At 45.4% G+C, this 27,528-nt stretch overlaps 1 protein-coding gene across 1 annotated transcript in view; it reads right to left on the bottom strand.

Annotated features, from left to right (window-relative positions):
- HEATR1 (HEAT repeat containing 1) overlaps nucleotides 1-27,528 on the bottom strand; it is a 275,600-nt gene that overhangs the window by 152,489 nt on the left and 95,583 nt on the right. Inside the window, 7 exon segments of the mRNA XM_030196518.1 lie at nucleotides 156-262; nucleotides 814-945; nucleotides 1,102-1,344; nucleotides 7,548-7,712; nucleotides 9,462-9,634; nucleotides 10,125-10,317; nucleotides 10,547-10,695. Of these exon segments, the coding sequence (XP_030052378.1) occupies nucleotides 156-262; nucleotides 814-945; nucleotides 1,102-1,344; nucleotides 7,548-7,712; nucleotides 9,462-9,634; nucleotides 10,125-10,317; nucleotides 10,547-10,695 (1,162 nt within the window).

Here is a 27,528-nt window from a genome sequence, read left to right as displayed (position 1 = left end):
ACCATAACGGCCAGTGCTAATAAAAGCAGAAATCTTAATATAGGATTGACTACAAGAAAGCCTTTGATAGCATCCCACATTCCTGGATAATAAGTTGCCTTTAAAAAAATACACTTGACTAACATAAGCACAGTACACAAGGGGAGATGCCTGACCTCTGCTGCTGACTTTTCTGCCTCCTAGTTTGTCGGACAGTTGAAAGACTTTTGGCCTTCTCTGGGGGCTCCAGCTCTAAGCTCAGCTGTTCAGCATCAACTGAAATCTGAAAGCACAGACCAGACACATTGTTGAGATTAACAATAATAATAAAAATAAAAACAAATCAAAATTTTAACCATCATACAATGACTGAATTAATGACTGTACAAGACTTAGCTTGATTGGAGGAAATGGTACAAATATATTTGCCTCTTGGAGCTATTGTCTTCTAATAATTACAAAGCATCACAAGAAACTACATTACCTGCTTAAAAATATTTTAATTGTACAGCATCAGTACAAAATGTGGCATTTCATAGGGACATCTAAGCTGGTGTTCCCTAGCAATGTGTGTTTAACTGTTTCTTTAGGACACTTTGTTTGCACTTTTAAGCAATGAGAAAGCACCATACAAGTAAGAAGGTTCATTTTTTGAACACTAGCGCTTACTCTGAAGCTTCAAGCAGAGTAATCTGTCCTCCTGAGATTAGAATGCTGTGATTAACGGACTGATATTTTCAGTATATTTTTACTAGGGACAACATGCTTATTTATTTCAAGGCATTCGGGGAGGAGGGGAGAGAGAAAAGGAAAGAGTACACATGTATAGCTTACTCCTTTGAAGACACTGCTCACTGTCTGTGCACAGAGAGGGTTCTTGCAGTTTAACAGTAAGTCAAAGAGCACTTCCAGCAGCTTCTGCTGTACCTTCCCTTCTTTCATGGAAGCGAAGAACTGCTTGGTGAACTACAAGAGACAAAAATCAGCATTCAGAAAGGAGATAAACTGCAAACAATATCCAAAATCAGCAACAGACTTCTCTATAATGGAGAAATACTGAAAAATATGAAAACAAAACGTTTACATTTGCAATGCTGTGCACCTCTTCTCTGTGGTACTCACTTGGCTGAGTGCTGTGCTCTGGATGGTTGGCAGCCCCTGGTGGAGCATTTTTGTGGTCTGTAATGCTGTGATGAACAGCTCCAAGCTGTGTGGTTCCATACTAAGAAGCCCTGCTGACTGCGGGTGAAATTTGTGCAGGAGAAGGTGCAGAAGAATAGCTTCATCCTTCAGTATCATTGTGGGCTCGTCCTTCACCCTCTCCAGCAGTCCACCTATTGTAGGTAGCAACTGGGACAGCACCACCTGTAGGAACAAGGAGGCAAGTCATATTCCTCTGTTGAAAATGTATGCACACCAGCCCAATCAGTGGTTCATGGGAGATCACATTATGAGGTAAAAGCAAGCCTAGGTACATTAAAACCTGATTTTCTGAGCATCCACTTTAGAATGCTATTAGAGGTACAGCTATAATAAAACAAAATACGGCCCTCAAAGCTCTTTGGAAATTTTTTTTATCATTGCTATTTAGATGTTTTATATACATAGATCCTCAAACAGAAAACATGACAAGGATTTCCATTACCAGAGTTGCAGTGGCCAAGTACCAAAGTGCTGTTTGGGTGAAATGCTCAGCGATTTGCTTGGAGGAAGATGCACTATCGTAACAGCACTTTTTACTACTATGCAATTTCAACTGCATGCACATAAGGGAGCATACATCCTATCAACATGAACTCCTGCTGAAGAAAGATGCAGTCAAATTGTTTTCTCATGGTCACCCAATCTTTGTCTACATTGTTAAGAGATGTGACAAATCTGGAAAGATACCTGAATTACGAACATGAACCCTAATCCAATCTTTTCTTCTCTCTGAAAAAGCTTTTATTAAGTTACACATCTCATCAGGAGACCTAGAAAAGCATATGCCAGGAAGTGCACTGCAATGTTTGGCAAATACATGGAAAAGGAGAAATTAGGCCTTACCTGATAATTTGTTTTCCTTTAGTCCCTCTAGACTGGCACAGATGGGTTATGTACTCCTACAAGCAGATGGAGACTGAGAACACACTGAACTTCAAGTCACTGTATATGTTGGCTGTGCAGTCCCTTGGAAATCATTCTACAAATAGCAAAGCAGAACAAGAAACATGCAAGACCTAACTGCAAGAGGAGACAACTCAAGAAACTGTCAACCCATGCTTTGTTCCACCAGGAACCTCCCAGGGAGAGAACCCCCGTCTTCCTGCTGTACCGCTGCTAAGACTGACGAAATACCAGAACAGCCAAAAGACAGACTGAAAACAAGGATAACCATCCTGATCAGCTTGCCTTTGCCAGCTAGAACAAACCATGAAACAAACCCATGATTGTTTCACATACTCTGTGTACTCTGTTTTTTTTTTTTACAAACTTGTAAGCACTTACTTTCTTACAAAAGACTCCATCTATCTTACCACTCTTTCTTGCAGACCCATCGCAACAAGCCTGCAAGAAGACAATCTAATTCAGAATATGAAAAAACCCCAAAACCTCCTGCGTAGGTTCTGTGCCAGTCTAGAGGGAATAAAGGAATGCAAATTAGCAGGGTAAGGCCTAATTTCCCCTTCCTCAGCACCCCCTCTAGACTGCCACAGATGAGAAGTAACAAAGCAGTGACTTCACAGGAGGGATCCCCAAAGCCTGGATTCCAACATCCGAGCCCCAAAGACAGCATCCTGCCGAGTCTGAACATCCAATCGGTACTGACACGCAAAAGAACGGAAAGAGAACCAAACCACCACCTTATAAATGTTGAGAGGCGCTACTAGTGAACGTTCAGCCCAAGATGAGGCCTGAGCTCTGGTGGAGTGAGCCTTCAAGAACTGATTTGCCTCTGAGAACAAGCCTCCTTAATCCATCTAACAGTAGTAGCTTTAGAGGCCACCTCTCCTTTTCTTGCACCTCCAATCAGCACAAAAAGCCTGTCCATACACAGAAGCTCCTGGAATACTCAACAGATAATGCTTCAGTACTCTTCAGAGGTCCAAAGCATGGAGCTGATGCTGCTCCGCCATACCTGAATGATCCTCAATAACTGGGAGACCCACCGACTGGCTAATGTGAAATGGCGATACCACCTTGGGAATAAAGGCGACACCTTTGGAATCGGTCACCCTCCTACAGTTAAGTATATTCAATACGGTCAAAATAAAAAAATTTTCATCATTGTACTTTTTGCAGCATTGAATGGTTCAATTAGAGATCCTTTCAACTGTAGTAGGAAGACAGGGCTTGATGCAATGATGGCTGGTAAAAAAATGTCTATAACCATTGCAGAAAGTGTATGCTTTCAGTGTGCGTAACTATTTTGCATTTTCACTCTGAGCACCATAAATTAATTTAAATATTTAATTTAAATACAAAATAAGAAGCAACAAGGTTTACAACTGAGTATATATTAAATTTTAACTGCCACCTCCCTTCTCATGGTTTCTACTCCCTCTGGGGAATCCATTCTATTGGCTTCATATATAAGGACAAAACCTGCATGGCTCAACTGACACTTTTCAAACCCAAAATGGGTATGAAGGAACCTTCTTTTCTTGGGTACCATGAAATTGATAGAAAAGCAACCCAGACAGAAATAATCGTCTGCAGCACTATCAGCCTGCGGAGGGTTTCTCGAACCACCATGATCTAACACCTGGCTCGGCAGGACGACACTACAAATGGATCCGCCAAAGGGAGAGTAAACTCCAACACATACCTTTCCTGAATGACCTCTAGAACCCACTGATCTTCGGTATCTATTTATTTATTTTATTTGTTACATTTGTATCCCACATTTTCCCACCTATTTGCAGGCTCACTGTGGCTTACATTATATCGTAGAGGCGTTCGCCATCTCCGGTAGAGAAACAAATACAGAGAATTATTGTGGTCTAATAAGGTTCATGTGTTATAGACACAATGGGTCCATCTCTGGTAAAAATCTCGTCGCCTGGCACCCACCTTCATTGGGACGAGCAACTAGGGGGTGACCAAAGAGCTGGAATCACAGACTCCTCTATGCCCCCCGCAAAAGGTCTGAACCCTCTGAAAGAAACAGAAACACTGTTGTCCACCACCTCGTCCTGGCCTATAATGACAAGCGTCATGAAACCTGTTCCTCACCGACTCAGAGGCAGAAGATCCTCTTATGCCCGCTCTACGTCTATCCTCCAGAAGACACAGGACTTTAGTTTCCTCCAAATTCTTAACCAGCTTGTCCAACTCCTTCCCAAAAAGGAGAAAACCCCGAAAGGGAAACTTACTAAGCTTAGACTTGGAGGCCACATCAGTCGACCACCCCCTCAACCACAGTATTGGCAGAGGACCAGAGGAGATCATATAGGGTATCCACCAAAAAAGAGGATCCACCAAGACCAGTCATCAGCATCCCAATCCAGAACGTGCTCTGCCAACAAAAGCATACTCAAGCCACCAAACCACCACCTCTACTGAAAGTGCCACAACATTAAAGCTCTGCTTGACAAAAGCCTCTATGCGCCTATCCTGAAGAACCTTCAGCGACGTCCAAAGGAACCATATTCTTTTCAGTCACAGCAGTGACAACCACATCCACAATAAGAAGCCACAAAGACTGCAGATCCTCCTCTGGAATGGGGTATAGCCGCACCATCAAGTGGGCCAGACAGAAGGGGGCATCCGGAGCCTTTCACTGGGTCTGAATAACATCCCTAATGTCCTGGTGCATAGGAAAAAAACTTTGATGATGCCTTTCAACAGAGGGTCCACCCTCCTGGGCGCTTGTTAGGGGCATCCTCAAACTTTTAAACCACAGACACCTGAGAAATCAGCTCCTGAAGCTCTTCATGCTGAAAGATCCACACCACTGACAAATCCTCCCCAGGGAGGCACCTCATCTGGCCAAGCATCCTCCCCTAGAGGCCCGCTCCTGGTCCTGAGCTAACTCCATGGGCCAATCACCCTCCTCTTCAGATTGGTAGGACCCAGAATCCTCCAGATCCCAATTCACTTGATGATGCTTCACAGAGGACTCAGAAGAAGAGGGGGGGAACAAGGCCCTGCAGAAGACCCCTCTGCAGCAAACTCCAATGGTAGTAAGATCTGTACATGGCAAGCACAGAATCCGGGGGAAAGTTGACCCCAGAAGGACCATGCAGGAACGGAGAAGAAACTGCAGGCTCTTCTGATGCAACCGTCACAGGCAGGGAATCCAAGATAGTGTATAATTATGGTACAGCCAGAGACCCCTCCACTGGAATGGTGGCGGGCCCAGTCATAGAGCTCAGGCCATTACAGACCTTGGCTGAGTCAGAAATCTGATGGCTGACATAACTGGGAGCTTACTGGAAAAGTATGGCCTAGTTTGTAGCCCGGATTGAGGCCTAAAAGTTAGGTCAATAGATATGGAAACAAAATGGAGGATTTCAGCACAAATGGAAGCCCGTATCTGTTACAAAGTGGAATTTTCTCTAATGTAAGTTAGAAAAACAAGTTGAGAAATGAGTGAGTCATGCCAGGTGCAGCTGGATGCAGGGTCTTGCTTAAGATTTGTGGTCAAGCGAGCTAAAGACAAAACCATGTTAGCAAGATAGAAGCTACTCATTAGCATGAGCCAATCAGTGACAACCATGACATTAGCATAGATCCAATCAGGTATATCTACTGTCATATTATCCATATCCTGAGGGCACCTATAAAAATCAGGGTATTTCCTGGTTTAAGGGAGAGAGAGAAGGGTTGCCACTCTCTCTCCAAGGGAAACCAATGTGTCCAGCAGAATTGACAAATTACCTAATTGCTTTCCCTTGTAAAACCTCTAATTGGTAAAAGAAATTATAAAAGCTTAGGAACTAATTAATACCTGTTTGCAGCTGGAGTATTATATTCCTATAACTAATTGATTGTACGTGCCTGTTGTCAATCACTGATTTGACTTGTACCTTGGCAAATAAACTCCTCATTCCAAATAATGATTTGTGGGCTTCACTTAATGATCAAAGGCTGTAAGTATAAATGCTTTTGCTGTATCAGGCTGTCTTTCACTGTATTCTATAACTTGTAATCTAAATCCAGTTTGTCATAAGGCTGGTATCTTTTCCTTAGACCTAACGTCTCCCTTAGTGGCAATTCCTTTTAGAACTTCACAACTCCTTGATTACCCCAGTACTAGTGCTATTTAGAGATGGAGTCAGATTTAAGGTCACTCCAGCCTTCTTGGGGGGCTCAGGACCCCTCAATTCAAAACAATAGCGGTGGTTCCCACCAAAACTGGAGCCACTACCATTAACTGCCCCTCTGAAAGGTCATCCAACACTGTCTGTGAATATAAGGGACCTGGCCCTTTAGATGCCACTGAAAGAGAGGTCGGCCCCTGCTGTCACCCTGTACAGAAGCAACACAAGCCCTCGGAGTCAACACTGCGGCGCTAACAAGAGGGGCAACACTTCAACCACGGAGCTGACAATACAAAGGAGCAAAGCACGCAACTCATGTACCTGACCAGACCACTATAGCGGAACCGTGAACAGGGGGAATAAACAGAAGCTGCACTGTTGAAAAGAAAACTTTCACCCATTTTATTTTTTTGGCTCCTTACTGCAAATAGCAGAACTGACTGCTGCAAATAGCAGAACTGACTGCTGCAAGCAGACCCCTCCAATACAATGCTGCCTGTCTACCCCACGGCAGGCGAGCTGAGACCAACAGTTAGGGCAGCCCACCAAAGGCCAACATGAGAGGGAAGGGGAGGAAGGACATAGCCACATGACTGTACACCCCCGGGATAACAGAGACCAGCAAGCAGGAAGATATTAGTTAAGTAGATGATTGTTTTTTGTAAATTTAAAAAAAAACAAGACTCCTCTTGCCTAGGTCTTGCCGCTCGCTCTTTCTTTTTTTTTGAAAAGGTACCGCAGCTAAAGGGACTGCACAGACTTAACACTGCTACCTTCTGCTGAGACTGGGAACAGACTGCACAACCCACATTTTATAGTGACTTGAAGTTCAGTGTGTTCTAAGTCTCCATCTGCTGGTAGGAGTGCATAACCCATCTGTGCTAGGTTACAGGAACTCTGAGGAAATTATATATATGTAGTTCATTTATAATTTTAGTTTGGGCCCCTTCCATCCCCTATAGCTCAGTTCTAGCTTGCACCATAGAACCAGGAAAAGTCTGCTAAGTGTTTTAATCCAGACTTATCCAGCCACTCCGGATCTGGTGGTAATCCACATTTATCACATATGTGAAAAGAACCAGAGAGACTGGAACAAGAAAGGGATAAACTAATTAATTATAACATGCACAACATAAAAAACGTTTATGGATTTGACCAAAAGGTTTAGTATAAACAGGCCTGCTTTTTAAACCATGTACTACTACCTGATCACTGCAGACCTGTGCGGGAAGCTTCTTGCAATTGTGCCGTAGGATTTTTACAGCATTTCTATCAGTCATAAGTTTGCCCAGTACAGCTTTGAAAGCTTCATTAGATACACACCTCACCGTTAACCTCCTGGAGTGCTTTCATCAACACCTTTGCCACGTAGGAAGGACATTTAGGAGATTGCATGCAATCCAGCAGCTGCCTTAAAGCCTCTGCTAACCTCTGGCTGGATTTCTGGTTGCTTGCTGTTTCCAGGTCCTCAAATAAACTGCTGAATGCCTGGCGCATAAAACAAAGAAAGAGGAAGCATAACCTGAAGGATTAATGAAAAAATAAAATCTGTCACTAGAAGGAGAAAGAATGTGAGGTTTCATTCATAGCCAATTATCATGGGGGACGTTCCACTGCAAGTAAAGAAGTCAAATAAACAGAAATTTTTGTGTTAAGGGAAAAAGTGTAGCAGGGATTACAAGCAATTGTGTTTAAGACAAGCCCTTCCAGGTCAGACTCAAGAAGTAAGACTCTCGAGCTCATTGCTGTGTCTCAGTCATCATTCATAGGTGCCTGATAAGCTCCACAATAGCACAAAACTAGCTACTAAGAGGCAGATGCAGCAACCAAACGTAAAAAAATCAAAATCGTTAAAGTCCCTAACGATTTTAAAAAAACGAAGAATGCACAAAAAAAAAAAAGTCACACATGCTGAGATCGGTATTGAAACGTATAATGTATCAAAGAATCACAATACACATCGGTAATCGGCCCCTAAATCATGCGCAGAGCAGCCAAGCGTTTTGCTGGCTGCTCTGCGCATGCTGCAAACGTAAAAACAAACAAAAAAAAAGCCACAACACATACACGTGGCTACTCGGTCAGCAAAATCCAAAAACAAAGGATCAGGAGGAGGCAAGGGTGCTCATCCGGAGTGTCCTGTATGGACGGCCTTGCCCCCCCCCCCCCCACTGCTCCCCACTTTCCGCCGCTTTCCCACCCACCACGAAAAAGCAAAATTCTAGCTGCCCTGGTCCCCCTCCCTTCCTGTTCTTGTGTTTTGCAAAGCTAACTCCGCCTCCCGTCATTCTTCCGCCCTGGTCCCCGCTGCCCCCCCTGAGGTCGACTACGCCGCTCCCCCCCTCCCTATTACCGACCCGAGCAGCGCCTCTCACCTCTTTCTGAAGCGCTGCACGGGCAGGAAGATCTGTTGTGTTGGTCGCAGAGTCTCCATGACATCTCTTCTTCAGAAGGAGGCGGGACCTAGGCCAGGGAAGAAGAGACGTCATGGAGACTCTGCGACCAACACAACAGATCTTCCTGCCCGTGTAGCGCTTCAGAAAGAGGTGAGAGGCGCTGCTCGGGTCGGTAATAGGGAGGGGGGTCTCGGTGGAGGAGGGGAGCGGCGTAGTCGACCTCAGGGGGGGCAGGGCACAGGGCGGAAGAATGACGGGAGGCGGAGTTAGCTTTGCAAAACACAAGAACAGGAAGGGAGGGGGACCGGGGCAGCTAGAATTTTGCTTTTTCGTGGTGGGTGGGAAAGCGGCGGAAAGTGGGGAGCAGCGGGGGGGGGGGGGGGGGGGCAAGGCCGACCATACAGGACGCTCTTGATGAGCGCCCTTGCTCCCTCCCGATCCTTTTATTATTTTTTTTATTTGATGTGTTTTCTGACGTCATTTGGACCAATCACAGCGCTTTTAGCTCTGCTAATGCGCTGGGATTGGCTCAAAGTTTCACTTTACAATTTTTCCTGGCACAGAGCTGTCCTAACGAGAGGTCCAGACCTCTCGTTAGATTTCCTGCCTTTTTCCTGCGTAAAGGCAATCGGAAAAGGTTAGTGCATCTCGTTTCAATGGGGTTTTTACACTAATTGCTCATCTCCATTCCGTTTTCGTTAGCTGCTAGCTTCCTCGGTAAAAGCCCTTTGATGCATGCAACGGATCGAATTTTTCTCGGAGGGTCATTAAAGGCTCATTAAGCTTTAGTGCATCTGCCTCTAAGTGTCAGATTTTGTAGTTTGAATGAAAGGAGGAGTACCTGGCTGACGTAGGCAGGATCCGCTATGATCTCCTCAGTCGTCTGTAGCAGATTCTGTATGATGGGGTGGAAAGGAGACTCCTTCACTGTGTTGAGAGACTGCAGGCAGGCCAGAGCACCACGTCGCACCTCCCGCACAGGACTCCGCAGGTTAGCCAGTACCGAAATCACTACTGCACTCCATAAAAGAATGGTGAGAGAGGAAGAGGGCTGGGCATTTTCTGACAGTAAGGGCTAATCTTTCCTTCATTGCAAGTCATACTTTTGAGATTATCAAACATTAAATTTTACTTTAAAAAAAACCACAACCTTGAAATTTAATGCAGTACACACACCAAAATTATCACTAATGTCTTTATCATCTTTGAAAAAAATTCACAGGATTCTTTCAAAAACAGAAAACTTCAAGCTTCTATTTTATTAACTTTGCATTTTTTTAGCACAGTAATTTTCTGTTCGACTTTCCAATACAAATTGAAATCTGCTCCAGACTGCAGCACACACAAACTCTTAGCACTCATGCTCAAATGGGATTTTAGGTTCTTTCTTACGTCAGTGAATATTTTATACATCCCATATCACACTAAGCACGCCCAATAGATTTTTTTGGAGGCAAGGGCACATAGACATATGGGACCAGCCCTTACTACCAAGACCCAGTACCTGGGGAGGAGACAGAAGCAAGTTGCTTTCGCTTGGCTGGAGCCTGAGATGCAAGAACCACATGGCCGATGTACAGTGCTCGAGTCTGCAAGATGGCAGACACTGTGCAGCGCAGTGGATCCGAAAGGCTATAGTTATACGTCCACAAGATGGAAAGGAACCCAAGCAGATCTGCCGGCTCTTCAAGATGCTCCTTAACAAAGAGAAATATAGGCAAACCTAGATTACATGCAAATCTTACTACTATGTCTCATTTCTCCCCTTACTTCCATTCCTCCTCTACTGCTGTTGATGCTTCCACTCTTACTAACCTCCCCCTCAAAAATAATCTTTGTACAAACTGCATGTGTGTGCTAGTGAAGTATTTCCGCAGTAGCACCTATCCTTAAAAGAGTTAATAAAAGCAAGAAATAGAAAATTACCTTCACCAAAATGCTCATTAGCTGCCTGAAGTTACCCACACTGCTCCCCTCATCGGCTCCGGAAATTATGACATCAAACAGATTCACAAGCAGGCGCAGGTATTCTCGAGATGGCTCATCCAGAATCTCTGGGTTCCAGTTCTGCTTACCTATGCCAAGAGCATCAGAATAAAGAGTCAAACTAGGAGAGCTCCACTTCTCACCTACCTAGGAGAACAGCAGAGCAAGAAGTCAAGCCAGCCTATAGCCTGATATACATTACCACCACTGGATCATAGCAGCCTTCTCTAGTAATATAAGACAACAAAATATTCAAGGCTAAGAAATACTTTGGGTACCAGTAAAAAATGTCTGTAGTCAAGAAGAAAAAAAATGCTCTCTCCTTTTTGTTTTTTCTTTATAATTGCTTTTTAAACTTTTTTTTATTACAAGGACTTTACAAATTAAAAAAAAGTAGCATATTTATTACAAGATTCTAAAATAAACAAGTTCTGTTCTATACAAAAGACAATGGTATTATATAAAATCTAAAATAAAGAACTACTTATTCATGACATTGAACTGTGTCTAATACTTTATTTCAAATAAAATGGAATCCTACTTACACAAGTGCAATAAGGTTTTTCAGTTAGATCCACTGGCTAGATCCTACCTACAATCTTTTAACTAAAGTTGCTGTGGCAAAACAGGGAACTTTCATGCTTGTGACTTGTAATGTTGTCCAACACTTTTTCCCCTTCGGTGTATTTCCCTTGGTTGGTCAGCAGGTGGTGTTTGATCTCTACATGATAGCTGTAACAGAAGTCTGTTTACTTTTTAGCTTACCTTCCCTCACAAGAAAAAAGGAAAAAACCCTGGGGAAGAGTAACCTGTAGTGCCATTGGCTAGAAACCCATTAGTGTTAGTGATCTGGGCCCTGATTGGCCCTGAAGCTAAGATCTAACCAGAATGTGCTGGAATTTCTCTAGTCTCAGGCTCTCGGCTGGTTGTGTGAAGAGAGAGACACCTCTGCACTGAGACCCTGTTCCATTCCTGTGAGCAGTTATTTTCCTGACCTCCTCAGGTAATACATAGTAACATAGTAGATGACGGCAGAAAAAGACCTGCAAGGTCTAGTCTGCCCAACAAGATAAACTCATATGTGCTAGGTGGTAAAAAGGTATTTAGTTAGATTTAATACTTAATCCTTGCTATTTTACCTGTTACTGTTTGCTATTTACAACTTTTAGAGTTCACTGTTCTACTTTTTTATAATAAACATATTAGTTTATTAGCTCTGTTGTCCTGGACTAAGAATCCTGGTAGTTTGCAAGTGTTTTCTAGGAACTGTGGGAGTGTGTCCCCAGTGTCCTTAGAATCCACCGGGGAATAACTTGCAGGTGGGAGATTCGCCTAGAGGCAAGCAGGACCCAGTCGGTGGATGGAAGGTATACCAGTGTAGGAGAACGTGCGCAGGTGTGAGCGGGCCTGGACAGTGCTAGGACAGACCGTCTAGATAGCCACAGGGTTAACCCCAGGTGGGTGCTAGGGGTAGCACAGCACTTAGGCATTAAGTGACCGTTTCCTTCTAGAGCTCTGGCCCCACAGCATTCTCATTGGTTTATAATTGCCAAAATTAATATGTGGTAATTGTAAAACATCATGATTAGCTGTTCATGGCATCCCCAGCATTGTCCCATTCATTCAGCTAGTACACAGAAAATTTCTTTACCACACATTACCTGCATGGCAGATAATGCAATACAGTTAGCTACACGTCTTGATGTGGCACTAACTGCTCCACATTGTTGGGCAGACTGGATGGACCGTGCAGGTCTTTTTCTGCCGTCATCTACTATGTTACTATTGTCTGCCATGTTATCGTCAATATTTTTATTCAAAGGTGAAGTAGAAAAAAAAATCAAGTACAACAAATCAAGCATTTCAAACAGACAGAAGCTGAAGACCAATGTTAAACTTCACAAAACTGTGGTAACAATAACATTTCAACAGAAAAAAAAACCCTTCCTTCCCCCACACTGCATCCCCAATCCCACCCCTCCCCAATTATCTGCCATTTTAATAGTTACTGTGGAGGCAGTTACCATGTTAACAATGTACAATTCCCACCCCCTATCACAATAGGTGGTTGACACATGGTCTACCGTATGCTGTTTGGTGGTCATGTAAAACAGCCAACATACTTCAGTAAAAGAACCATGATATTTATCTGTCTTCTGAAAAAAATGTGAGTTTTTCAAGTAATGCATCTTATACTTTTGTTTCTTCCAATGTATTTCAAGAATATATTTCTTAGCAAGTTATCTAACTACATTTGTAAAACTTTTGCAACGATTTTCGTGTCTGTATGTCAGGCATATCAAACATGCAGCCCACGTCAAAGTATCTAATGTGCATTCTAAATTTAACATCTGGTTAATTACATAAAGCAAAGATACCTACCTGTAGCAGGTACTCTCTGAGGACAGGTTATATATACTCACAATTGGGTTACCCAGGCCCCCAGTCCAGAGCTTGTATCAAGCTTTTAAACAGATGTCTTTTGGAGTGAGACACACTCCAGTGCGCATGCCTTCCCACCCGCCATGCAAGCATGGGACCAACAGTACAATACTAAAGCATAAAAGTCAACTCCAAGGGGAGGTGGGAGAGTATGTGAGAATATACCCAGCAGACAGAACATGGACAAACTTCGAGACACTATCAGAAGGCACTATCTCCCAAACGCTTAAAAGATTTGCTAAATCTCACTGTAAATTAGACATATGTCCTAACAACCTTATAACATCGGCCCCTCAACAATTTATAACAGACCTCACGGAACATCTGAACTATATGTTACAAAATGGTCTCTTCCCAAAGGAGAAAGGAAATATTCTACTCACCCCCATACCCAAAGAAGCAAAGAAAAATGCTAGTGAACTAACTACAGACTAGAGGCATCTATTCCCCTAATAACCAAACTAACAGAGGGAATGGTAACCAAACAACTTACCGACTATTTAAATAAGTTCTCAATACTCCATGATTCCCAATCAGGATTTCGTTCTAACCACAGTACTGAAACAATACTAGTTACTCTCATGTCCAAATTTAGACAACTGATCGCAACTGGCAAAAAAATACTACTACTACAATTTGACCTGTCCAGTGCTTTCGATATGGTAGATCACAGTATTCTACTACATCTCCTTGAATACTTCGGAATCGGAGGTAACGTTCTTAATTGGTTCAAGGGATTCCTAACCACAAGATCTTACCAAGTGACACCTAACTCGACTACATCTGCCACATGGACACCTGAATGCGGAGTTCCACAGGGATCCCCCCTCTCGCTGACTCTATTCAACTTAATGATGATACCATTGGCTAAACTACTATCTAAAAATACCAAACGTAATTCTGGGTGTTCTTAAAGAAACGGTTTCAAATTATGAAATTAGTAAATGTAACAGAAACCTTCAAAACTAATTTAAACAAAACTTGTCACTCTCATTATTCATATATGTATAATGTTTTTCTGGAATAAAATCCAATAAAAATTTTTTATATATATATGTGTATTGTGCTCAGTTTTTGGTGCATTGCTGTGGATTGATAATCCAAGTTTAGCAGGAACACCACCCTTACATCATAGCACATCCTACCTCCATCCTATTACTATTGTTCAATAGATGGGTAAAATTCAAAAAAATAGTAAACTTGATGTTCAAAAAGTATATAAATAGCAGTTACTTAGCTTAAGTAGAGATGTGCTGAAAAAACCTTCTTCCTGCCAAATTCTTGTCCACTGCAATGTTTTTTACAAAAAAATCCCTCCGTGCAAAATATAAGACCTCCGTGCAAAATATAAGACCATAATGGTCACAGTTCAGCGGTTTCAATTCCCTACATGGACCATGTTTCGCCAAACTAATGGCGTCTTCAGGGGAACTGATCTGAAATACAGGTTAAAGATAAGCTTGAGGCAATGAAGGGTATTGGTAACCCTAACTATGATTCACAATTCCAGATACATCAGAATAATATGGAAAAATACAAGCTTGAGATACGTGGACAAAAAATTGTGAAATTTAAACGCGATGAAAGTGATTACACCAAAGGATATGTATATCCATGGATGGATGTGAATAAGAGGTCTAAAAGATTTCGTAAAATGAAGCGTGTTGGTTTTGTAAATACTTCAAGTGATTCTTCAAGTGAGGAATTTACTAATGTGAGATCATTGACTAACGCTCCAACAACTACTGTGATAGCTGCACCGTCATCTTCAGAATCTTTTTTACCCCAGGAACCCGCCAGTCAGCTCAGTGTACAGCAAGGTTCCAACAAATCAGGCAGAGGCCGGCGACAACTACGGGGGACAAGAGAATAGTTTTCAATATATCAGATAGGATTCTAACAGCATCTCAGATGAGTGTCCTGGAACTTGGTCTATCATTTGTCCCAACTTCATGGTATGATAGTTTCAATAATCGCAAACAACTTTACAGATTTTTTCGTAAATTGAAACTTAGAGCATATTTTGGTCAACAAGAAAAAATTGATATTCAGGAAGAATCTCAAACCTTTATGTCATCTCATCGTTTACCGTCTTCTTGATAATGCGAGCTGACAAAGGAGGAGGGGTAGTGATTCAGAATACCATTGACTATCATGCTGAGGCACTCCGACAGTTGTCGGATACAGGGTATGATACATACCTGTAGCAGTTGTTCTCCGAGGACAGCAGGCTGATTGTTCTCACGACTGGGTTGACGTCCGCGGCAGCCCCCACCAACCGGAAGAAGCTTCGCGGGACGGTCGGCACGCAGGGCACGCCCACCGCGCATGCGCGGCCGTCTTCCCGCCCGTGCGCGACCGCTCCCGCCAGTTGAATGACTAGCAAAAATGAAGAAAACGCAACTCCAAAGGGGAGGAGGGAGGGTAGGTGAGAACAATCAGCCTGCTGTCCTCGGAGAACAACTGCTACAGGTATGTATCATACCCTTTCTCCGAGGACAAGCAGGCTGCTTGTTCTCACGACTGGGGTATCCCTAGCTCTCAGGCTCACTCAAAACAAGAACCCAGGTCAATGGAACCTCGCAACGGCGAGGGTATAACAGAAATTGACCTACGAAGAACAACTAACTGAGAGTGCAGCCTGACCAGAATAAATTCGGGTCCTGGAGGGTGGAGTTGGATTTACACCCCAAACAGATTCTGCAGCACCGACTGCCCGAACCGACTGTCGCGTCGGGTATCCTGCTGGAGGCAGTAATGAGATGTGAATGTGTGGACAGATGACCACGTCGCAGCCTTGCAGATCTCTTCAATAGTGGCTGACTTCAAGTGGGCCACCGACGCTGCCATGGCTCTGACACTATGAGCCGTGACATGACCCTCAAGAGTCAGCCCAGCCTGGGCGTAAGTGAAGGAAATGCAATCTGCTAACCAATTGGAGATGGTGCGTTTCCCGACAGCGACCCCTAGCCTGTTAGGGTCGAAAGAAATAAACAATTGGGCGGACTGTCTGTTGGGCTGTGTCCGCTCCAAGTAGAAGGCCAATGCTCTCTTGCAGTCCAATGTGTGCAACTGACGTTCAGCAGGGCGGGTATGCGGCCTGGGGAAGAATGTTGGCAAGACAATTGACTGGTTAAGATGGAACTCCGACACCACCTTCGGCAGGAACTTTGGGTGGGTGCGGAGCACTACTCTGTTGTGATGAAATTTGGTATATGGAGCATGAGCTACTAGGGCTTGAAGCTCACTGACCCTACGAGCTGAAGTAACTGCCACCAAGAAAATGACCTTCCAGGTCAAGTACTTCAGATGGCAGGTATTCAGTGGCTCAAAAGGAGGTTTCATCAGCTGGGTGAGGACGACGTTGAGATCCCATGACACAGTAGGAGGCTTGATAGGGGCTTTGACAAAAGCAAGCCTCTCATGAATCGAACGACTAAAGGCTCTCCAGAGATGGCTTTACCTTCCACACGATAATGGTAAGCACTAATCGCACTAAGGTGATTCCTTACTGAGTTGGTCTTGAGGCCAGACTCTGATAAGTGCAGAAGGTATTCAAGCAGGTTCTGTGCAGGGCAAGAACGAGGTTCTAGGGCCTTGCTCTCACACCACACGACAAACCTCCTCCACTTGAAAAAGTAACTCTTTTTAGTGGAATCCTTCCTAGAGGCAAGCAAGACCCGGGAGACACCCTCAGACAGACCCAACGCAGTGAAGTCTACGCCCTCAACATCCAGGCCGTGAGAGCCAGGGACTGAAGGTTGGGGTGCAGCAACGCTCCGTCGTTCTGCGAGATGAGAGTCGGAAAACACTCCAATCTCCACGGTTCCTCGGAGGACAACTCCAGAAGAAGAGGGAACCAGATCTGACGGGGCCAAAAGGGCGCTATCAGAATCATGGTGCCGCGGTCTTGCTTGAGCTTCAGTAAGGTCTTCCCCACCAAAGGTAGGGGAGGATAAGCATACAGGAGGCCGGTCCCCCAATGGAGGAGAAAGGCGTCCGACGCTAGCCTGCCGTGTGCCTGAAGTCTGGAACAGAACAGAGGCAGCTTGTGGTTGGTCTGAGAGGCGAAAAGGTCCACCGAGGGGGTGCCCCACTCTCGGAAGATCTTGCGTACCACTCTGGCATGGAGCGACCACTCGTGCGGTTGCATGACTCTGCTCAGTCTGTCGGCCAGACTGTTGTTTACGCCTGCCAGGTACGTGGCTTGGAGGAGCATGCCGAACCGACACGCCCAACGCCACATCCCGACGGCCTCCTGACACAGGGGGCGAGATCCGGTGCTCCCCTGCTTGTTGACGTAATACATTGCAACCTGATTGTCTGTCCGAATTTGGATAATTTGGCAGGACAGCCGATCTCTGAAAGCCTTCAGTGCGTTCCAGATCGCTCGGAGCTCCAGGAGGTTGATCTGCAGATCCTTTTCCTGGAGGGACCACATACCCTGGGTGTGAAGCCCATCGACATGGGCTCCCCACCCCAGGCGAGATGCATCCGTTGTCAGCACTTTCGTGGGCTGCGGAATTTGGAATGGACGTCCCAGGGTCAAATTGGTCCGTATGGTCCACCAGAGCAGTGAAGTGCGGCAACTGGTGGAGAGGCGGATGACATCCTCTAGATTTCCAGTGGCTTGGAACCACTGGGAAGCTAGGGTCCATTGAGCAGATCTCATGTGAAGACGAGCCATGGGAGTCACATGAACTGTGGAGGCCATATGACCCAGAAGTCTCAACATCTGCCGAGCTGTGACCTGCTGAGACGCTCTGGTCTGCGAAGCCAGGGCCAGGAGATTGGTGGCCCTCGCTTCGGGAAGGTAGGCCTGAGCCGTCTGGGTATTCAGCAGCGCTCCTATGAATTCCAGAGACTGGGATGGCTGGAGATGGGACTTTGGGTAATTTATCACAAACCCCAGCAGCTCCAGAAGTTGAATAGTGCACTGCATGGACCGGAGGGCTCCTGCCTCCGAGGTGTTCTTGACCAGCCAATCGTCGAGATATGGGAACACGTGCACTCCCAGCTTGCGTAGGTAGGCCGCTACCACCACGAGGCACTTGGTAAACACTCGTGGGGCAGAGGCGAGCCCAAAGGGCAGCACACAATACTGAAAGTGCCGTGCGCCCAGGCGGAATCTGAGATACTGTCTGTGAGCTGGCAGTATCGGTATGTGAGTATATGCGTCCTTTAAATCCAGGGAACATAGCCAATCGTTTTTCTGAATCATTGGCAGCAGGGTGCCCAAGGAAAGCATCCTGAACTTTTCTTTGACCAGGAATTTGTTCAGGCCTCTCAGGTCTAGGATGGGACGCATCCCCCCTGTTTTCTTTTCCACAAGGAAGTACCTGGAATAGAATCCCTGCCCTTCCTGCCCGGGTGGTACGGGCTCGACCGCATTGGCGCTGAGAAGGGCGGAGAGTTCCTCTGCAAGTACCTGCTTGTGATGGGAGCTGAAAGACTGAGCTCCCGGAGGACAATTTGGAGGCAGGGAGGCCAAATTCAGGGCGTATCCGCACCGCACTATTTGGAGAACCCACTGGTCGGAGGTTATGAGAGGCCACCTTTGGTGAAAAAATTTTAACCTCCCTCCGACCGGCAGATCGTCCGGTACGGACACTTGTAGGGCGGCTATGTTCCCGTGGATCCAGCAAAAGCCCGTCCCCGGCTTTTGCTGTGGAGGCGCAGGGGGCTGCTTAGGCGCATGCTGTTGACGGGAACGAGCGCGCTGGGGCTGTCCCTGTGCCTGACGAGGCCTTCGGGCCGGCTGGTTGTACCTACGCTTCGCAAAAGAATAGGGTGCAGCCTGCCGGGCCCGGGAAAAAACGCCCGCCCGTGGGGGCGGGTGCTGAAGGCGCCCGGTGGGAGAGCTTGTCGAGAGCGGTTTCCCGCTGATGCAGTTGGTCAACCATCTGCTCGACCTTCTCACCAAAAATGTTATCCCCCCGGCAAGGGACGTCAGCCAGTCTCTGCTGGGTGCGGTTGTCCAGGTCAGAGGCACGCAGCCATGAGAGCCTGCGCATCACTATACCTTGGGCCGCAGCACGAGATGCCACGTCACAGGTGTCAAAAATCCCCCTGGACAGGAACTTTCTGCACGCCTTCAGCTGCCTGACCACCTCCTGATATGGCCTGGACTGCTCCGGCGGGAGCTTATCGACCAGGTCCGCCAGCTGTTGCACATTGGTCCGCATGTGGATGCTCATATAGAGCAGGTAGGATTGGATGCGGGTCACGAGCATGGAGGATTGGTAGGCCTTCCTCCCAAACGAGTCCAGAGTGCGAGACTCCCGCCCCGGGGGCGCCGAGGCAGTATCCCTCGAACTCCGTGCCCTCTTGAGAGCAGAATCCACGACCGCTGAGTCATGGGGCAACTGGGGCCGCATGAGCTCTGGGTCAGAGTGGATCCTGTACTGGGACTCTGCTTTCTTGGGAATGGTGGGGTTAGTTAATGGTCGCACCCAGTTCCGAAGCAGCGTCTCCTTCAGGACATTGTGCAGCGGTACCGTGGAGGACTCTCTAGGTGGTGATGGATAGTCGAGGACCTCGAGCATCTCGGCTCTTCCACAGAGACCACGGGGAAGGGAATGCTAATAGACATATCCCGCACAAAGGAGGCAAAGGAGAGACTCTCAGGAGGGGAGAGCTTCCTCTCCGGTGATGGCGTGGGGTCCGAGGGAAGGCCCGTAGACTCCTCTGAGGAGAAATATCTCGGGTCCTCCTCTTCCCCCCACGAGTCCTCATCCTCGGTATCGGACATTAGCTCATGTAGCTGAGTCCGGTACCGGGCCCGGCTCGACGTCGAGGCACCGAGGTCTCGGTGTCGTCGAGCGGTGGACTCCCGCGCCGGCGGGGACGGAGCTCCCTCCATCGACGTCGACGGGGACTCCACCTGCGTGGCGGTCGAGACCGGCACCGCAAGCGGCGGCGGTGTCGACAGCCCCGGCGCCGGGCTAGAGCTCGCCGGCGCCACAGTCATCGGCGTCGGGGGCGCAAGCACCCCCGACGCCGGCAGAGCCTGGCGCATCAGCCCTTCCAGGATCCCCGGAAGGATGGCTCTGAGGCACTCGTCCAGGCCCGCTGCCGGGAAAGGCGGTGGGGCCGGTAAGGGTGTCGGTGCCAGAAGCTGCTGGGGGCCAGGAGACGGCACCGAGGTGCCGGAACCCCGACGCGTCGGTACCTCCACCACCGACGGAGATCTCTCCTCTCTGCGATGACGCTTCGGCGTCGACTCCTCCTCAGGGTGCACCGAGGGCTCCCGGTGACGGCGCTTCTTGTCCTTTTTCCGGTGCACGTCACCGGCGCCGGAGGGCATGGAGGAGGAGGAGGTCGATCCCCCTCGGTCTCGAGGTACCGGGTCCGACAGGGTTCGGTCCCGTGGCTCACGAGCTGAGGGAGTGACCGGGGCCGACTGCCCACGCGGCCTCTCAACCCCACTCTCACCGGCGGACCGGCGGGCCGACGGGACCTGTTCTCCTGGGGTCGCTGCCATCGGTGCCGATGTCTCGGGCATCGATACCGGTACCGAAGAACCGGCCTTCGATACCGATGCCGTCGAGGTCGACGTCGAGGGGCCGGCGCAAGTTCCAAAAAGACGGTCCCGTAGAACTTGCCTCGCAACCTGAGTCCGTTTCCGGAGACCGAGACACAAAGCGCACGACTTGAGATTGTGCTCCGGCCCGAGGCACTGGAGGCACCAAGCGTGGGTGTCGGTCTGCGAGATCGGCCGGCCGCAGCGACCACACTTTTTAAATCCACTCGGGACCTTCGAGGACATCGACGGAAAAATCGCGTCGGCGAAGTCAAAGTCGGCAATGGTGGCTAAAATCACACCACGAAAAAACTAACCGACCGAGCGGCCACTAGGCCGCAACGTGGCGTCCCCGCTAGAAGCGAGGGAAAAGGGGAGCGCGTGCTCCACACGCGCGAAATCTTTTTTTTTTTTTTTTTTTTTTTTTTACAAGACAAAAGAAAGAAAAGAGGAAACCGAACGGGAATCCAAAAGCGACGATCCGCGTAAACGCGGTCGAAAATCCGGCGGCTGAACAGAGAGAGAGGCAATTGCACAACTCTCTCAGTCGCGGAAAAAAAGTAACTGGCGGGAGCGGTCGCGCACGGGCGGGAAGACGGCCGCGCATGCGCGGTGGGCGTGCCCTGCATGCCGACCGTCCCGCGAAGCTTCTTCCGGTTGGTGGGGGCTGCCGCGGACGTCAACCCAGTCGTGAGAACAAGCAGCCTGCTTGTCCTCGGAGAAAAAGTTTTACCAACAGTTAGACCACGATCCAGGACCGTCTGTTCAACAGCTAGTTAATGATATGCTGTTGCAGTCTGCTCGAGCTGGAACCATAACGAATAAAGAACATCGATATTTATTCAAACAATATCCTCGTACACCATTTATATATTTTTTACCGAAAATTCACAAAACGCTACAACCACCTCCGGGCCGTCCTATAGTTTCTGGATGTGGATCTCTTAATGAGCCTCTCTCTCAGTATTTGGACTATTATATACAACCTAGGGTGCTTCAAACCCTTTCCTATCTCAGAGATTCGGCTCATTTATTACAGATTCTGCAAAATATTGAACCTATAGAGACTCCTGCTATATTAGTATCACTTGATGTTACATCTCTCTACACTAGTATCCCACATACTGATGCTTGTGATTTGGTGAATTCTCATTTGGAACAACTTGAAATATCTTTGGATAAAATGACTCTTCTAAATCAAATGGCAGAAATTATCAAAAAAAAATTTTTTCGATTTGGTGATCAATTTTTTCTTCAGACACACGGCATTGCGATGGGTGCTACTGTTGCACCTACCATCGCATGCCTTTATATGTCAGATTTTGAGCAGAAATTTCTATATCCATCAAGATTTTTTTCTAATATCAGATTATGGAAGCGTTTTATTGACGATGTGATTCTCATTTGGACTGGTGATCTGAGTGAGCTTCATTGTTTTTTGTCATATTTAAATTCAGTAGACAGGAATATTAAATTTGAATCATCTATTGGAGGACAATCGATTAACTTTCTTGATATGACCATCCAGGTGCAAGAGGGGCGTCTTATTACAGAAATATATCGTAAAATCACTGACTCTAATACGCTACTCCATTATCGTAGTTTTCATCCAGCAGCATCAAAAAATGGAATTCCTGTGGGTCAATTTTTGCGTGTGAAGAAATTATCAACATCGCAAGAGAGTTTCAGGAGTTCAGCTATGGATTTATACAATAGGTTCAGAGCTCGTGCATACCCCAATAGGATTATCAAAAAAGCTTTTAAGAGAGCAATGAACGCTGACCGTCATTGGTTAGTTAATCCACCATCTACACCAAGGGATACAAATGACAGAATAGTATGCGTGTTGCCTTATTCTCGCCAAACGAATGAAATAAAGAACATCATCAATAAACACTGGTCTATGCTGACCACCCTTGGATTTGATCAAACACCTACATTTGCCTATATGCGGGATCACAATTTAGGTGAGGTATTGGCATCTGTTAATCCAGGATTGTGGACTGTTCCTGCCCAAGAGGTAAAAGGTCATAAAAGCTGTGGCAGATGTGTTTATTGCCAGCATGTCTGGCAAACCACGAAAGTTACCAATCCCTGGACGAACAAACCATTTTTTCTGAATAAAACTACGGATTGCAATTCATCACAAGTGGTCTATGGGATAGTGTGCCCATGCACTAAATGGTACATAGGACACACTACAAGACGGATTAAACAAAGGATTGGGGAACATCTGAGTAATTTAAGAAACAGCAAACATGAAGCTCCTCTTGTAGATCATTGGCTACAGGCACACCATGATATCAAAGATTTGAAATTTGTAGTTCTTTTCCAGATTGATTTACCTCTGGGTGGAGATGCCTCTCGTCTGTTGCTTCAAAAAGAGCAAGAATTTATTTTTCGTTGGCGAACAGTGGCCCCTAGTGGCCTGAATAAAGAAATAGAATGGCAAGCTCTCATTTAATTCTTTTCCCGCCGTTTGAAAACAGCTGATGCCTGAGAGATATATATACTGCGCATGTGTGGGCGTTCTCGAGCAGGTTAGTGAACCGGACAGGGTGGGGCTCCTCCCTGGTACTGCCGAATAGTAAGTTATATTTTGGATTCCCCATTATAAAGGAATATATATTTTAAGTTTTAGGTTATGTAAGATTATTTTGCATTTATTTTAGATATGAGATAAAATGCTAAGTTTGATAAAATCTTTAACCTGTATTTCAGATCAGTTCCCCTGAAGACGCCATTAGTTTGGCGAAACATGGTCCATGTAGGGAATTGAAACCGCTGAACTGTGACCATTATGGTCTTATATTTTGCACGGAGGTCTTATATTTTGCACGGAGGGATTTTTTTGTAAAAAACATTGCAGTGGACAAGAATTTGGCAGGAAGAAGGTTTTTTCAGCACATCTCTACTTAAGCTAAGTAACTGCTATTTACATACTTTTTGAACATCAAGTTTACTATTTTTTTGAATTTTACCCATCTATTGAACAATAGTAATAGGATGGAGGTAGGATGTGCTATGATGTAAGGGTGTTCCTGCTAAACTTGGATTATCAATCCACAGCAATGCACCAAAAACTGAGCACAATACACATATATATATAAAAAAATTTTATTGGATTTTATTCCAGAAAAACATTATACATATATGAATAATGAGAGTGACAAGTTTTGTTTAGTTTTGAAGGTTTCTGTTACATTTACTAAACTACTATCTAGCCAACACCTCAACCCATACATATACGCAGACGACGTAACGATCTACATCCCATTCAAACAAGATTTACAGGAAATCTCCAGCGACATTAACCAGAGTCTTAATATCATGCACTCATGGGCGGATGCATTCAAACAAACTTAATGCAGAAAAAACCCAATGCTTAATACTTACCTCTCAACACAATACGAGCAAATTCACCACCATAAACACACCAAATTTAACACTCCCTATCTCGGACACCCTAAAAATTCTTGGAGTGACTATTGATCGTCATCTAACACTTGAGAGTCATACGAAAAACACAACCAAAAAGATGTTCCACTCAATGTGGAAAATAAAAAGAGTAAAACATTTTTTCCCAATGACAGTCTTCCGTAACCTGGTACAATCAATGGTGCTCAGTCACTTAGACTACTGTAATGCACTCTACGCTGGATCTAAGGAACAGACAATCAAGAAACTTCAGACAGCCCAAAACACCGCAGCCAGACTTATATTCGGAAAAGCAAAATATGAAAGTGCCGAACCGCTACGAGAAAAGTTACACTGGCTCCCACTCAAAGAACGCATCACGTTAAAATCATCCATGGAGATGACCCAGCCTATATGTCAGACCTGACAGACTTACCGACTAGGAATGCCAAAAGATCAGCCCGTACATTCCTTAATCTTCATCTCCCAAGCTGCAAAGGTCTAAAATACAAACTTACGCATGCAGCAAACTTTACCTACCTGAGTGCCAAGCTATGGAACACACTGCCGCACAACCTAAGAAAGATCTACGAACTAACAAACTTACGAATATCACTGAAGACCCATCTTTTTAATAAGGCATACCACATAGAACAACAAATATAAATGCATTCATCTCCTTTACCTTTACACAGACCTATTTTTATAATATCTGCTTGTTCTAAACTTCTACTATGCTACTCAAAATCTCTATGTAACAATATGTAATTATTTTATAATATCTGCTTGTTTTAAACTTCTACCATGTTACTCTAATTCTCCATGTAACAATAAGTAACTATGTTCTAATCCACTACCACCAAGAACGATACATTGTAAGCCACTTTGAACCTGCAAAGAGGTAGGAAAATGTGGGATACAAATGCAATAAATAAATAAATATATAGCCTGTTGTCCTTGGAGAATACCTGCTACAGGTAAGTATCTTCGCTTTCTCTGAGGACAAGCAGGCTATATATTCTCACAATTGGGGAATTCCTAGCTACCAGGCTCATGAGGAACAGCAACCAATGACTACTTGAACCTCGCAATGGTGAGGATAGAACATAGAGAAAGTGGTAACCACATTTAAATCGTCAGAAGTGAAGCCTGGAATAGAAATAGAATAAAAAGGGGGCTAGGCGGACAGATTGAATTCTAGAATCAAAAGTTAAAGTGTAATACCGATCATCCAAATCTATGGATTGTTGGGAATGCTGCCGCAAGCACGCTACCTAGAACAGGAACGAGCCATAAACGTGTGGAATGAAGAGAACACCACAATCTAACTAATCTCCACGACAGAAGCGAATGATGGTTATAGATTAACACTGGAAGCCTGAAGAGGATTAGCCTGGGTAGTCCAGCCTGCGCGAAAGGAAAAGGAAAATATGGAGGTAACTAAACGGATAGTGTGTTCAGTACTTCTTCTTCCTCCCTCAACTTCCACCTCCACCCCACTGCAGCACCCTCTTTCTCTTCTTCCCTCAGCCCAACTTCCCCAGTCCATGAAACCCCACCTCTTCACTTGCAGTGGTAGCCATAACAGGCTATGCTGGGCTGACCTGGAGCCTTTCCTCTGCTGCAACTTCCAAGGTACGCGAGGGCGGGGGATACGGCAGATGAAAGCTCCAGGTCAGCCTATTATGGCTGCCACAGCTGATGAAAATGAGGTTTCACAGATAGCAAGGGATGGTTCTGGGGGGAGGACGAGGGCAAGGTGCTGGACCCACAGAAGCAGGAGGGAGTGGAGAGAGCGAGACTAGCTGCCGCCTTTACAAAAAAAAAAAAAAAAAATGGTTCTCTGTGTCCCAGCCCCAGTACACATCTCCCAGGTGCTTTCAACACACCTGTTAAGAACCAATGTTCTAGTCTTGTTCTGATAATTTCGATAACATCTGTTTTGAGAAAATTGAAGTTCGGGAAACATTAGTAACAAGAGAAGCCTCAATTCTGCAAACATCCTGCTAAATATCCTCCACAAGGGACCACAGAGATAAGCTTTTGGAAAGGAACTAAGGCCAGTAAAGAAAATGCACCAGCTGCAGAGGATCTACTGTCCACTCAACTTCCACAGAAATCTAAAGAGGAGATCTCCACTTACACAGAACTGGTTCTGGAGAAGCAGTACTGGAGAGGAGTGGTACGGGGCATACTACTTCAATCTCACACCTTCTCAATCAGCCGCATGCATCCAGATCACTGGTGGGTTGCAGCAGGGTTGAGTGGCTCCCGGAGCTCAGTATCTTGAGCACCTCCACAGAGCATTCCCCTACCACCTAATGGGCCTCTTCTTTTATGGGTGTGCTGTGGGCCAAAACATAAATCTATCGGACCTAGACCAACTGCTGAAGAAATTCACCAGATGCAAACAAGGGGGTTGACTAATACAGCACAACAGTGTTGCTAACGCCAAAAATCTTTATTACATCAATAAAGGCATGACTCAACACGAGCCGTGTTTCGACTGTAGGAAACTAAGCCTTAAGCCCTGAAAAGGGCATCCATTGGAGAAGGTAGTTCCTAGTATTTTTGGAAAGAGTAAACAATCGATGCACATCTACCTGTTCCATTCCACTCATCATTTATACCTCTGTCATATCTCCCCTCAGCCGTCTCTTCTCCAAGCTGAAGAGCCCTAGCCGCTTTAGCCTTTCCTCATAGAGAAGTCGTCCCATCCCCTTTATCATTGATGTCACATTTCTCTGTACCTTTTCTAATACCACCAAATGTTTTTTAGAAACAGTGACCAGAACTGCACACAATATTCGAAGTTTAGTCACACCATGGAAGTATGGAAGCAGGGAGGAAATCATGCAAGAAGACTGCAGCAAAAAGAATCACACTGGATTTATAGGCTAAAAATACTGAAGCCTTTTGGACTTAATAATCAAATAGAATGGAATGCCTTTTTATGATTTTTTTTTTATTTGAATGTACTTATTGTGAGAGAGTATGTTTTGAGTCTAAAATGAGACCAACCATGGTGATCTCTAAACATTTCAGAGAATTCCCTTTTTTTAAGTGATGCCATTGACACTTGGAGGTGATATATTATAAATAATGAAGTAAAGCTCACAGCATATGCACTGGTGTTTAAACAGCAGCGCCATTTTGTAATGCACCCCGAATGGAGCTGAATTCAGTCCTCTGAATTAGTAAATCAGATGGTAAATAGTAAAGTTTTAGTTACAATCTCATTTTCAGCATGCTAATAATTTGTTTTTGTTGCAGTTAAGTTTTGGTAAACATCTGAAAATGTTTCTCTTTAGAAAATTTTTTAGTGACAACAGTGATTAAGGTACATGCTTTCTTGTTTATATGATGCTTTTAATGATGCTATTATTTTTTATCTTTTTCATGTTGTCTTGGAAAATGTTGTATTTTGATTCATGATATATTTACTGTGAGCCACATTGAACTAAAGTAACCTTGGATAATGTGGGATATAAATGCCAATAAATGAAAATGAAATGAAATGGTGCCCGTATTGAATCAAGCT

This window comes from Microcaecilia unicolor, chromosome 3 (assembly GCF_901765095.1).
Source record: "Microcaecilia unicolor chromosome 3, aMicUni1.1, whole genome shotgun sequence".
Lineage (NCBI taxonomy): Eukaryota > Metazoa > Chordata > Amphibia > Gymnophiona > Siphonopidae > Microcaecilia > Microcaecilia unicolor.
The sequence above is the reverse complement of the archived record's forward strand: the minus strand, read 5'-3'. Positions and strand labels throughout refer to the sequence as shown.